Source organism: Strix aluco, chromosome 10 (assembly GCF_031877795.1).
Source record: "Strix aluco isolate bStrAlu1 chromosome 10, bStrAlu1.hap1, whole genome shotgun sequence".
Lineage (NCBI taxonomy): Eukaryota > Metazoa > Chordata > Aves > Strigiformes > Strigidae > Strix > Strix aluco.
In genome coordinates, this window is record NC_133940.1 from 10,921,844 (window position 1) to 10,935,454 (window position 13,611).

General features: G+C 44.7%; 1 protein-coding gene across 5 annotated transcripts in view; it reads left to right on the forward strand.

Moving 5' to 3' along the window:
- Positions 1-4,990, forward strand: part of GRIA3 (glutamate ionotropic receptor AMPA type subunit 3) — a 156,620-nt gene extending 151,630 nt beyond the window's left edge. For 3 of the 5 annotated variants that reach the window (XM_074835240.1, XM_074835241.1, XM_074835238.1), the window contains 2 exons: positions 1,499-1,746; positions 2,343-4,990. In XM_074835240.1, the coding sequence (XP_074691341.1) occupies positions 1,499-1,744 (246 nt within the window). In that variant the 3' untranslated portion in view covers positions 1,745-1,746; positions 2,343-4,990. Of the gene's footprint in view, positions 1-1,498; positions 1,747-2,342 lie in introns of those variants that run through there. The other 2 variants (XM_074835237.1, XR_012624607.1) reach the window with 2 other exon arrangements.
- Positions 4,991-13,611: the final 8,621 nt, after the last annotated feature.

Below are 13,611 nucleotides of genomic sequence, written 5' to 3' on the forward strand. Positions count from 1 at the left end.
TTAAATTGCAGGAAATATTTGTTTACACCATATAGTTATAACACAGCGGATTTTTTTTTTTTTTTTTTGTTAATGCTTTAATGCCATTGAGGAGAAAAACACTGTAGAAGTGCTGGGCTTGTTGGAGTAAAGGACATTTCAAAGGCACCAAGAGGAGGAGAAATCCAGCTCCAGATGAAATCAGTCGCAGTCAAGTGCCTAACTCCCCTGGTGCCTTTGGAGGTGCTCTCTATAATCATTGAAACAGAAAACTATAATTTAGAAGCACCCTCTCAGTGTCGGAGGACAATTTCAAGTTCCATTGAAGCCAATAATAAAAATTCATTGATTTCAACCGGACTGGAAGTTGCTTAGGGCACAACCCTGTAGCTGTTGTATGAGATAAATTTGGGATCATGGGACATCCAAATCCACAGCAGCTGCAGAAGGAAACTGTAATTGAAAAGGGGTATAAATGAGTAGTATCTTTAGTTTAAATGGCAGGCTGTTTGCTACAACTGCATCTATCCAAACTCCCTGTGAAAAGCACAGACACTTACAAGGTAGATCATACACTATTCTCACTATATGCAAGCTTTGCTGTCCCTGGAGATACTTGCAAACCGAGCTCCGTCAGCAAGTGTCTGCCCTGGGCACAGCCCCTTGCTGCAGGCTGCTCTGGCATCAGCCCGTCCCACTGGGGTGGCTGGCGTGGCCACCCAGCCAGGGGCCATGCCTGCCAGCATCGAGTCCTGCATGCAGCCAGCCAGCCCGCACAGCAGCAAAAGGGTTGCAGCTCTATTTAATCTGATTACAGAATCCTGGTTTTAAAAATGCAAGCCTTCTCGCCCATCTGACATGTATTGAAGGAAGATAAACCCTGGCCAGCATTTTTTGTGTTACAGTGACTGGTTTTATTCAGTAACTCACTCTCCCTCCATTGCTGAAGGTGCTAGTTTAGCTTAGGGCTCAGCTGCTTGACCTTAAAGTAACTGACCATCTTCCTAGGGTGTTTTTTTTCCTAACTGTTGGAAAAAAGGTAGATAAGTTTAGCAGCATCTCAATAATTGTATCTACATTCACCAAAACCAAGTGTGTAGTGTTTTGGGTTTTTCTTGTTCTAGTTTTATGATGGCCATCTGTAAAACCTGCTGTTTTACGCAGCCACTGCTTTCCCCATCAGAGCTTTCCCAAGGTGCCTTTGCCACCAGAGATGCTCAGCCATAGATAGATTTGCTCTGGGACAGCAAAGGCCCAGGGAAGTCAGTGGCCAAAAAAATTCTCGTTGCCTTGGAGTCAGCCAGGGTTTCCCCACCGAAGGGTGGGAGACAGAGCAGTCACTGCTGTGCAGCCCCGGGCTGCCGGGGACGGGGGGGGACAGCTCTGATCTGTGAGTGGGACACTAAATGCCATGAGTGTAGTTAATCCAGCTAGGACTAAGTGCAAAGTAGCCTGTTGTCTGTCTGTCTGTCTGTCTGCTCCTCACAGCAAAACTAACGGCATGGCTGGTTTCTCTTAGGACAAGACGAGCGCTCTGAGCCTGAGCAATGTTGCTGGGGTTTTCTATATCCTTGTTGGAGGCCTCGGGCTGGCCATGATGGTGGCACTGATCGAGTTCTGCTACAAGTCTCGGGCCGAGTCCAAGCGAATGAAACTCACCAAGAACACGCAGAACTTCAAACCTGCTCCTGCCACCAACACCCAGAATTACGCTACGTACAGAGAAGGCTACAATGTGTACGGCACAGAAAGTGTGAAAATCTAGGGGTACGGCTACGGGCCGGGAACTAAAACCCTCTGGGTTTTCTTGCTTTTTTTTTTTTTAAGCTCTGTGTGATATTTTTGTGTATGCATCAGTGGACTGCTGCAAAAGTGCTTTTGAAACATCATCTGGTGGCAGTCTCAGAGTATAAGTGATTTAAATTTCTTCCCTGAACAGAAGTAAGCTTGGTACCATCCTATATTACAAACAGCAATAGCTGGCTTCATGCTGAAGTGAGTAATTCCTCTCTCCAGCATTGTGCTAGTTCAGTACATATAAAAGTATTTTGTTAATTGCTTCAAAAATTAGTGTAATGAAAATGCGCATCTCTCTTGCTAGTGACCTCTTCCCCTTTATTTATTAAGCTATAATCAGGTCAGGTAAGTGCTTTTAGGAAGTCTCAAAAAAATCTACAATAGAACAAAAAGTCTACACTAGAAATCATGATTTCTAAAGCGTGAAAAGTAGAGTTCAGTTGCTGCAAAAACGACTCTGGAAAAGCCTGGTTAGCCCATCACCCACAAACTGTGCCTCTCCCCAGGCTGAGCTTCCCTGCCCCTCGCTGCTGGGCAGTGATGAAATCTTTCTGATTTTATTATAGATCCTCACCCTGACAGCATGCAAGAGGAGAAGCAGCAGAGAATGTGGCTACTTCACGGATTCGGACCACCTGAGCCAGTCATACTCTCTCCGAGGTGTCAGGCATGACACGCATTGATGATGGTGCAATGTACTTTTAATAGGAAAAACTGATATTTTTTCCTTCAGTGCCTTATGGAAGACTCTGAGACTCACAACAATGCAAACCATCACCGAAATATTCTTGCTTTGCTTGAAAGAAGAAAAGGAGAAAAGAGAAAAGAAAAAAGAAAAGAAAAGAAAAGAAAAGAAAAGAAAAGAAAAGAAAAGAAAAGAAAAGAAAAGAAAAGAAAAGAAAAGAAAAGAAAAGAAAAGAAAAGAAAAGAAAAGAAAAGAGAAAAGAAGTAAAAAGGTAAAAAGATAAAACTAAAAAAAGGAAAAGAGGAAAAAAGGAAAAAAGAAAAGAGAAGAAAAAAGAAAATAGAAAAGAAAAAAGAAAAGAAAAAAGGAAAATAAAAGAAAAAGATAAAAGGAAAAGAGGAAAATAGAAAAAGAAAAAAGGAAAAGACTGGTAACTAGATGTTTCAAGTATGTGAAAAAAAAAATCTTGTAAAAAAATCAGTGCAACAAAAGCCATTCTTTGATACCACTGCACAGTAAATGAACTTGTGTCCTGAAAGCAAACCGCAGCCGGTTTCATCAGCCACCCCAATCGTATCAAATTATGAAACTCCTCCTGACACAAAGCCTCAGAAATCTGCTGCGCGCGAACATGGACTGGCCTGTCACTGCTTGTATGAGCTGATGTCAAGATGTTTCAGTATTTACTTACCAGTGGTGTGATTTATTTTTTTTTCCAAGCCACTTTAAACTCTCCAGCTAATTTGAGCAATTCTGTATAGCAGTAAAAGGTGTAACACCTGAAGAAAATAATCTGTTCATTCAAAAAAACAGTTAAGGTCAATGACTGTGAATCTGTAAATCCAAAAGAAAATAATTTGTGGAACTGCATGTCTTGCTTCCAGATCAGTAAATTAATTTCTTGACAATGTAGCTAAAATGTGGGCAGAAAATATTGCATTACTTTTTTTTTTTTTTCTATCATCAGGCATACCTACAGGTGCTTTATTAAAATGACATTGGGTGGCTTTTAAAAAAAAAAAAAAAAAAAAAAGCTACCTGCTGTTTAGGTTCAGACCATATATCTCTTTTCTTGCTGTGCATTTGCATTTTAATTCACTGTTTAATATCAAGCAATGAAGCAAGATAAGTGCAGGTTAGTTTTTCCCAGGCCTGCTTTCGCTTCACCCCAGTTCTCTCACAGCTAGCACTGTGCTCAGCTAAAGCTTCTTGGTAATGGTCATCTTAAAACAGAAATAAGGAAAGAGGATAGTAACTCAAATTAGAGCTGCAGTTCCAGAATAATATTATACGATCTAACATGACTCCTGCTAGTACTGTTATATTATATCAGCTCCTGCCAACTCTTGTTTCATGGCTACTGGTGAAAGGATGCTCCTGTCCTTGCCCTCTCTGTAAAGAGGACGCCGCGCTCCAGCCGACACTGCTACAGGTAGGGGCTCACTAGTACTCACATCCAATGTCTTAGACAGCAGCAGCGTTTCAGCCTTGAACCTCTGCCTGGAAACTACTTAACTTCATCTTAAAAAAAAAAAAAAGTAAAAGACAAAAAAAAAAACCACCTTTAAACATATTGTCAATCACATGGGAAATGTTCAATGGAATATCTGCATACTAATTACCTCTAATCGACAATATGTATTTTCTGTAGTTTACTATAGAGTTTTATTTCATCAGTAACATACAATGAAAAAGAAACTCATTTAAACCAGTCTGACCCTTAGGCATTTAGTTTGCTGATGATAGATTTGAACTTTTAATAGGATTTAAAAAAAAAGAAAAAGATTATATGGGGAAAGTCTTGTTAAAAATAAGTATTTCCAACAAAATGTAATATAAAATCATTTTAAAAGCTCATAGGAGAATAATTTATTGTTCAAGTTTTTAACAAGATATTGACAAAAACTTGTTGGTTTGTTTCCATTTTCTTTTCATGAAACTGTGATTTTTTTTTCAACTTCTGAACGCGATCACGTCCCCAGCAAGGGCGAGCTAAAGCTGTGCGGTTATGAGTTGTATTTAAAACAAACATTTTTCTTAAAAGCTGTATAAAAGATGTATGTTTATGAGATCATTTTTTAAGAGTGGAGGCTTCACACCAGTGAAGGGAGTTTGGTAAATGGTTCGATATTTTTTAAACTTGCATGTAAAGCTAAAACAAAATGTGTTGAGTGCTTACCAATTCAGGCTACCGACTTCAAGCTATCGGAAGGTCGGCAGTAGTCTCACGATGATTTGTTTCAGTATACTTTTTTCATTTGTTTTGCTTTGGGGAATTTTGGGGTTCTTTCCTTTTTCTTTTTTTTTCTTTCCTCCTTTTTTTTTTTTTTGTTTTTGTAATTTAAGTTCCTATTTTTGGTCGTTGAAACTGCACTTCAGTGAGCAGAAAAATTGCCAAGCAAACTAATGGCTGTAAAAGCATAAACTGCATGTGTGGGCATCAATTACTGAGCCTCATTTTAATGAGGTGTTGTACAAAGAGTTTTAATACATTTTGTAAATAAAACTGTAAAGAAAAAAAAAATAAAAGAGCCTGCTGATCTTTTCACTGAAGAAGAGAAAGTTCCTACCTACTGATGGCCTTTCGGCCAGGCAAGCCTGGTGCTCTCTATTTGGGATGCCCCACAGGTATTTAGTTTGGAGCCAAGCAGTGCCTCAGGCCCCAGAGGTGCCGCTGATTCTTTACCCACAACACTGAACCCAGGATGCTGCTGAGAAATGCGTATTTCTGGTTTGGTACCCTGCAAACAAACTAATTTTTTTTTTCTTGATGAGTGATGGTTGATTTTGGCCAGGCCCAAAGGGCACCCTGCGGGGAGGGAGGAAGGGGCAGAGGAGAGTCCCCGGGGCTGCGGCCAGGGTGGGAGATGCTACACCCTGCCCCTGGAGTGGGCAGCAGCATAGACAGATAAATTCCTCAAGTGTTGCCTATACAGATGTATTCTCCTGCAGTTCCCACATTTTCAGCAATGCTTTTCAAAACAAAACAAAGCAACAAAAAAAAAAAAAACCTTCACCCAACATTGCAGCTAATCTCAACTGTTAATTTGTTGAGTTTACCTCACTGACTGTTTTTTCCAAGTCACCACAAACTATGAACCATAAGAAGTAATCTTGGTATTAAACAGTTGGTGTGCACCCAAATCACACCCGAGCAGGGGCAGCCCCTCTGGAGGACCCCCTGGCCCAACCACACTGGTGGCCCCATCAGTAACCAGCTCCCACTGGGCTCCCTCTGGGGCACCCATGGGTGATGCTGCCCTGTGAGTGCCCAGTGCAGGCTGAGGGTTGAGCTGGAGCAGCACAAGACTTCACTCAGATGACCAGGGATGTAATGATCATCTCCTGAAAAAGAAAAATCCAGCCATGAAGGTCCTAGGCAGGTGGTGCTGCCGCAGAGCCAGCGGGCATGGGGGCCTGAGTGACCAGTTTGGTACCTGCTGGCCCAATCACCCCCTGAAACCCAACCAGACGAGCTGCATGGGGTGTCCCCATGGCAGTGCCACCAGCTGTGGGGAAGAACATGTGTGGCAATTGCATTGGTACCTTGCCCAGTCCAGCACACGGCAGGTCCTGGCTGTGGGGCTGCTGAGCCTGGCCCCACTCCCCACAGAGCTGTCACAGCCACTGGTGCTCGTTGTAGGTGGACGCAGCGGTGGGACATGGGGACCAAGCCCACCTGCATGTCTTCAGCCAAGTCTTCAGCAACAGCCAAATAAGCTCAGGAATAAGCAAGGGCTAAGTAAGAGCAATAGGCAGAAATTATTTGACCCTAAATCATCCCACAAGGCTGAAGGTTTCAGGTTATTCTGGGGGTGAGAAGTGTGCTGTGCTCTCAGGGACATGCACCTCCCTCGTCTTGGCCTTGGGGGAGCCCACACTGAAATGAGCCTCTTTATATGTAAAGCGGCCACACAATGAATGCAGGGAGGCATGGGAAAAAAAAAATATTATTCTGCCCTTTAGCCTTCATTTCACGCTCATCCAGGCCAACATGGGCAGTGTGGCATTTTTGTAGAGCGTGGTCTTAACCTGCAGCCCTGTGCTGGCCACAGGGGCGAGCGATGCTCAAGTAGGGATTGATTTGTCTGCTGAGCCCCAGCACTGAGCATTGCTGGGAACAGCAATGCCAAACTGATAGCCAAACCTGGCCCTGCTTGAGCAGCTGCCCTGCTGGGGTCACACCGAGCACCAGAGGCTAGAAAAATAGGAGTTGTTTTGCTAATAAATATGCATCAGGCAGGAAAAGGCAATTAGGGCTGGGACTGTCTGGCTGGGACAGGGACAGGGTGGGGGACACCCCCACGCAGGGTCATGGCCATGAAGATGAGGCACAGGAGAGGGTCATGCCAAACCCAGGCCAGGCTGGGGCTGGCAGGACCCCAGAGCCTCCCTGGGCTGCAGAGGCCCAGTTGAGCCAAAAACCTGACCTTTCCACCACATATCGCAGTGAAAGCAGCAGGGCTCGTGCAACAGCCTTGGAACGCTGTGCTCTAACACACCTCAATGTGACTTTGCCTCTAGACTTTTGGGGGAAATAATATAAGGAAAAAAATTCAAATTCATCCAGTTTCCAGAGCCATCAGTGGTAGCAAAAGTAGCTCAACAGTGTTCAAATTCAGACCTGAAAGAACCCAATCCCATAGCAGGTCCTCTGCACAGCAAAGATCTAACAACAAAATAAAATAAAAAATAATAATGTTTAACACAACCCCCACTGTATTATTATGGCATAGTTTTCATTCCAAGGTTTTGTGCAAAGCACTGCAACAATTTTTTTTAAAAAAATAAATAATTATTATTTATGGTTATTAAAATAATAATAAGTCACGGTTATTAAAATTAAATTACAAAATGTCTTTGGTGCTCGTATTCGTCATCTCAGTCTGGAAAATTGACTCTATTTTGCAGGCAGCAATACATAAACAGGCTCTGGCTAATGATAGCTCTATTCAATTAAACTAAAGGACTTAAATATAGAGATAATATTTCCATGGATATCATAAATTTCAAAGTAATATTAACTCAGAACATAATACATCTAAAATTTGGTATCAGGGAGGACGGTGCCCACAGCAGCAGCAGCTGCGCTCAGTGTCCCCATGGCACCGGGGCTGCAGGAGAGGCCCAGGCTGGCGTTACGCCATGGGGTAATGCCGGCGGGGTCAGGGCAGCTCAGCCCTGGAGCCCATCACCATGGCGGGACCCCCCATCCTGTGCAGTGCCCTGTGGGGAGGCAGGCTTGGCTAAAACCCCACCTCACCAACACCCCAGTCCTGCTCTGGCTCTGGCTTTCTTGTCTTTTATTTCATCAGTCATCAATAGAGGAATTACTGAGACTGGGTTGTAACGTGGTAGCATCACTGCAACAGCAGCAACAAAAGTGCTTTCCAGCTTCCCCTGGGTGCAGCCACAGGCATCAGCCACCCCGCAAGGCGAGGAGCAGCTGGACACCGTGCTGGTACCCAGAGAGGGGCCGGAGCAAAGGAGCTGCTGTACACACCTTACAGCCAGCCTAACAGCAAAACCTCTGCCCTTCCCAGCTAGCAGGCTTCCCCCTCCTAGCTGCTGCCTAGCTGAGACAGCTCGCTGGCAGCGCCTGCATCGCGGGGTTTGTTGGATGCCGTGGCACTGGCAGACTGATGTGCTGGTGGCGGTGCCTCCGCGGGCTGACAGGAAAGGCAGGATAATGAAACCTTCATGCACACACCAAGTATTTATTTATTGCAGTTTCTAACATTGAAGCGTTAGCCTTAAATTATTTATGACAGTTATGGCATTTTAGCCTGACAGGACATCTTACAGAAGAGCAAGAGGACAAGATCCCTCTCCGCAGCACCTTGTAATCAGAAGAGCAGGAGGGGGCAGGAGGAGCAGGGAAGGCGCCATGAGAGCGATGGAGCACGGGGTGGGGGAGAGCCAAGCCAGCTTCCAGAAGCACATTATTTCCAGCTGGTGAAGAGGCTATTGACATCTCCAAGCAAGCAGGCAGAACTGACACCTAAAGGTGAACTCAGAGCCAATTTGTAGCAGCAGACAAGGATCGAAACCAGGATGAACAGTGGCACCTGGCCTGCCCCGGCAGACAGTTACAGGGGATTCTCCCATCATCTTTCTTGCTTTATTCTAGTTTTAGGCTGTGTGAAAGATGCAGTGAGGAGCTGAAGGCAGAAGCAGAAAACAAGCTAAAGCCAAAGGGAGATGGCTCTGCAGAAGGGCTGGGAACCATGGCAGGTGATTACAGAACTGCCCTCTAGGAGTGGGGACCTGCATAGGCACCGCAGGGCCGAGGAATGGGGCTGAGCTGGTGACTGGGCCACAAAGGGTTAACAGGGGTCCACACAAGCACCCCTGGCCTTGCTGGCAAGAGAGGGTAAGGGACATAAAACCTATAAAAAATGCACAACACAAACCACAGCCATGACGCTGGTAATGACTGCTGCTTTAGATAATGTTTAGCATATAAATAAAGTAATTGACCAATTAATGAGTGCATGGCAGATGCTTGATATGCTGTAATGAGCAGGGAAATGTATGATATAACACAAGAAATTGATTAAAGGGATATAAAAGCAGAGCTGCGCCTGTGGGGGAGAGCAGGAGCGGTGCCTGTGCCCTGGCCCCTGGCCGCGAGCTGCTGCATGGTGGGTTGGGGGTCAAGACCACAAGTGGAGGACGGGGACAAGGGCTTGGTTCCCGCTGCAGAGACAGAGCAGGGCACAGCAGACAGTGAGGGAAAGGGGATAATGCCAGAACGCCAAGGGGCCAGGTTGGGTGGGGGGGGGTCTGGGAGTCCATTTCTCTGGTGTGAAAATCCCCCCTTTTGGCCCTTAAGAGCCCAGTAGCGTGTTTGTGTTCAGCCATATGGCTGTGGCGATGAGTTTAATGGTGCCCATCTACGTAAAGCACAAGAAAACCCACCGTACTAAAGCTCAGGCTTTAGCTGCAGGACACAGTCCCCCTCACGCTGCCGTTGTTCGGAGCAACACTGACATGCAGCGGCTGCTCGGGCTGGGAAGCGGCGGTTTCCCACACCCGTCCTAACCCCGTGTGTGGCCTGCGAGGAGCTGAGGGCTCTCCCCAGCCAGCCCAGTGCCCCCCAGCCTCACCCAGCTGGAGCCCAGCACGTGTCCCCCACGGGCAGAGCCCCGAGCCCAGCAGGACCCCCCAGGAGAGGCGGGTGACAGCCAGCCCCCCACTTCTAGCTCAACAGCACCCTGGTTCAGCACCCTTTTAAGCCCACCTCCATTTGACCAACTCTTTCCCGCCCATGCTGCCGTGACAGCTGTCAGTGCAGCGCTGGCGTTTACAGAAAGGGAGAGGTGTTTGCTCTGCGTTCAGGGAGCAGATTTTAAAATCATTTGAAGCTTTTCAACAAATATTGAATTTGAATTCCAAATATGGGCTGAGCAGGCTAATTACCAAAAACCTACAAAATTAATGTAAGAGCCACAGTTTGATCTAAGGCAAATAAATATAAATGGTATTTATTTAATATTCCCCTGCCCTTTAAACAAGGGAAGTTTGCCATATTTGGGCAAAATAGCTGATTATAAAATAGCTGAAGCTGTGACCTATCACAGATGCTGCAGATTACACAGAGGAATTAGAATATCACATCAGACAGGCCACACCAGAAACAGGGCTTAATTAATGGGTATTTCAATTAAAGGGTAGCTTGTACCAGGTTTTTCCCAGGGCTGTGGGCCAGGACAGAGGCAGGGTGCACTGCTGGGGCTGCTCGCCCACAACCCTCTCGAATTTGGTTTGATGGGGTTGATGAGCATACCAGTGGCCCTCACAGCCACGCAGCTCTGGAAACACAATCTCCTTCTTTCTGTGCTTTCCCCAGCCCTCCAGGACTCACTGGCTCCCCTATTTCCACTCAAGGCCTCTGGCCTTGCCCCTGCCCTGAGCTGTACTCTATATACAACTCCCATCACCCAACACCCCTAAAACCTCACTGATGTCTCCACACACAGCTGAGTCCCTGCAGAGACCCACACAGGGAAGAAGGACCAGTTTTCTTTTGGAAAGTCTTCTTGGGGGAGAAAACCCTCCCAGAAGCATGAACATGGCAAAAGACTGTTCCTATGGCTCCCTCGGGAAATCAGGACATTGCAGAGCACGTCTGAGTTATCTCAGCTACAGCACATGCTTTCACAAAGTTTAGTCATTTCCTTCAGACTGCTGCAGTTTGCTGCTGGTGTATCTCTGCTCTTGCCACCCCAGTGATGGGGTCAGCGTAAGCAGCCCAGTCCCTTCCCCTCTCAGGGGGCCCGTGCAAGCACCTCACTGCTTCTGCCACATCAGTGGCCATCGCAGGTGGGGGACAAGCCCTCCTGCCAGGGCAGGTACACTGTTCCTCAAAGTTGACTTTTAGATGATTGTTTCAACTCACCTTGAAGTGCCTGGGCTGACAGATCCTGTTTTGTTTGGAGATTATGCTATATTCCGAGACCCCAGGGTGGCCTTTGTCTTTGCCCAGGTTACCCCCCTCAGTGCAACAGCCCTGTGCCCCGGCCTTCCCCTGCTGCAGCCCCGGGCAGCTGCCATGCCCACAGCCAGGCAGCCAAAGCTCATTCGCACTCCAGTAAATCCCAAGGACTAGAGTGACTTTGATGGAAGCATTTCATTTTAGACTGCCCTAATGAGTTAATTAAAAGTCCCTGAGTATTTAGCTTGGTTACTCTCCTTTTTAGTAATTCTCCCTCACCTCTAATTAGCTGGGTAAACTCTTACCTGATTCCCTTCCCAATTTGTCTGTGTCTTTCTTGCACTGCAGGACAAGGGTTTGTAATCTTCTCTAATTCATTCCGAAATAACCTCTAACTAATAAGGATAAAGCTAACCAGAAGAGTTTTACTGATTGAGTCTGTAAGCACTACAATTTCTTAATATTCAGTACTTTCAAACACCAAGATGACATACCTCCATCCCAAACCCCAGATTACTAAAGACACAAACAGAACTTCAGAGAGCACCAGGGACGCTCAACTTTGGTTCAAGTTCCCTTTCTCTGGATTATATTAAAAAAACCAAAACAAAACAAAAAAACAACAAACCAAAAACCCACAATATTTAAAAAACAAGTAAGCCTCTGTGTTTAATAGTACTAATACCTGATAAAAAACTTAGGTTTTTATCATTACATTCAGCAAATATTCTATTACCTATAGCTTGCTTTTGCTGATGTTGAATCCATGCGAGAAATCTATTTCTAAAAACTCCTGGGAATAAATCAAATTATTTTGCTTTGTGGACGGTACCTGTGGGCCAAGATCATCTTCTGCAATTAAAAATCTGTCAAGTTACAACTCCTTACAAGGCAGTAATTTTAGGCAGGCACGTGCTTCATCTCCTCTCAGTCCCATCATCTACTTTTAGTGGCAACAGTATCACACACTCCGGCATGGCAATAGCCCAGATTCCCATCACCTCTGAAAACACCCAGGCTCATCGCTGCAGGCACAGACAAGGGCACGTTAAACATTTTTATAAACAGAGAAACAAAATTCTCAAAGGAGAAAAAAAAATGCTGTATTGCAGTTGTTTAAAAAGTCTTTATGTTGTCAGCATAATGTTTTCCCCATTGTTTGTCACATTTTGTGAATCATCAGATAAAACTAATTCATGATAAAGTTTTATTAGGCTCAATGCTGTTTAAACACACTATGAGTTTAGAACAGAATGTACCTTACACATTTTACTATTTTAAAGTAGTCATTATAGGCAAATTCTAAACAAACATCAAGCTTCAAAGAGACACCAACTCTTGAGCCAAACCACAGCCTGCCTCAGCTTGATCTGCTACTTATGTACAGACTCCTGTCTGTCACCAAAGAGTTCCTTGACAAAGAAATGACCCTCAGAAACTCAAGCTCCTCATATATGATTTTTTTTGGACATGGGGGGAGAGCAGGACAGATGTGACACTCTATATAGAGCAAACCAGTGTTGTTTAAACACAGCATACATCAATTAACTTACCATTTAAAATAGGATTTAAGTTTTTAACACCACCTTTTTTTCCTTGTGTGCTTTTAAAAGTTCACATAAACAGAATATTGACCATTTAAATCCATTACGCATGTTTCTCAGAAAAATCATTAAAAATTAGTTTGCTCTATTTTATATACTTCCCCATGAGCAAGCGCCATTCCCAAGCCTGTTCAATAAGGACTGATCTCCCCATGTAAACTTAAGTTGATCTGCACCAATTTCACTAACAAGCATCAGTGAACCTCTTTCTGTGAAGACACAGCCAACAGAAAGCATTTATGGGGATCATTGCTGCCACAACCGTAATGCTTAGCAGAGGTAAGCAGAGTTAAGGCAACAGACCAGCATGGCACTGATGGTAGTAATCCTGACCACAGCAGGCCAACAGGCAGAATTAATTTTCTGTTTGTCAATCTGAAAGTGTAACCTTGAAAAACATGATCATCCTTTACTGTTAGAGATCGTAAAAAACAAGAACACACTCCTTTATGTAATAATTCCAGTGTCATGGGGACTGGAACACTGGGAGAAGTTGTACCTACAAGAAGTCTTGGTTATCAAGATCACCACTTTGCAGCACTTAAATCTTTCAAGCTACTTAGATCCCACACCTCCTCCAAGAAACTGGTCCTTAACTTGCATGACTTCATCTTTTAAAATCATTATTCAGATTAAGGGGACTATGATTAGCTTTGTATTTGCTGTGCCTTTTAAAAGTAAGAGGAAAACTTCAAGCCAGTCTTTGGGCAGCAGCTGTGACAGCTCTCACGGCTACTGCTCACAAACTTCTGAAGCCACGTGAGAACCAAGGATGTGAGGTTTTACAGTTCTGCTAATATTTCAGTCTTAATATTGTGAAACGCCTCCGACTGGCATCCGATCCTCTCCTCCACACCCCAACAGTTTTATTGCATTGATTTTGAATAGAAAGCAGGTCCTTACAAAACGGATGAGGAACTGAATTTGAACTCAAAAAGGAGAGAAAATACAATAAACACAAAGGCTGAAGAGGGACTACTCGTGCGGTCAGATATTACAATTCAACTGATTTGATAGGTAAATGGCACCAAAAGTTGTTTTCTCTCCCCCTCCAGGTGACCACTTTTTCTATCCCACCTGCTGACTGCAGAGGCAAAGGAAGACTCAGC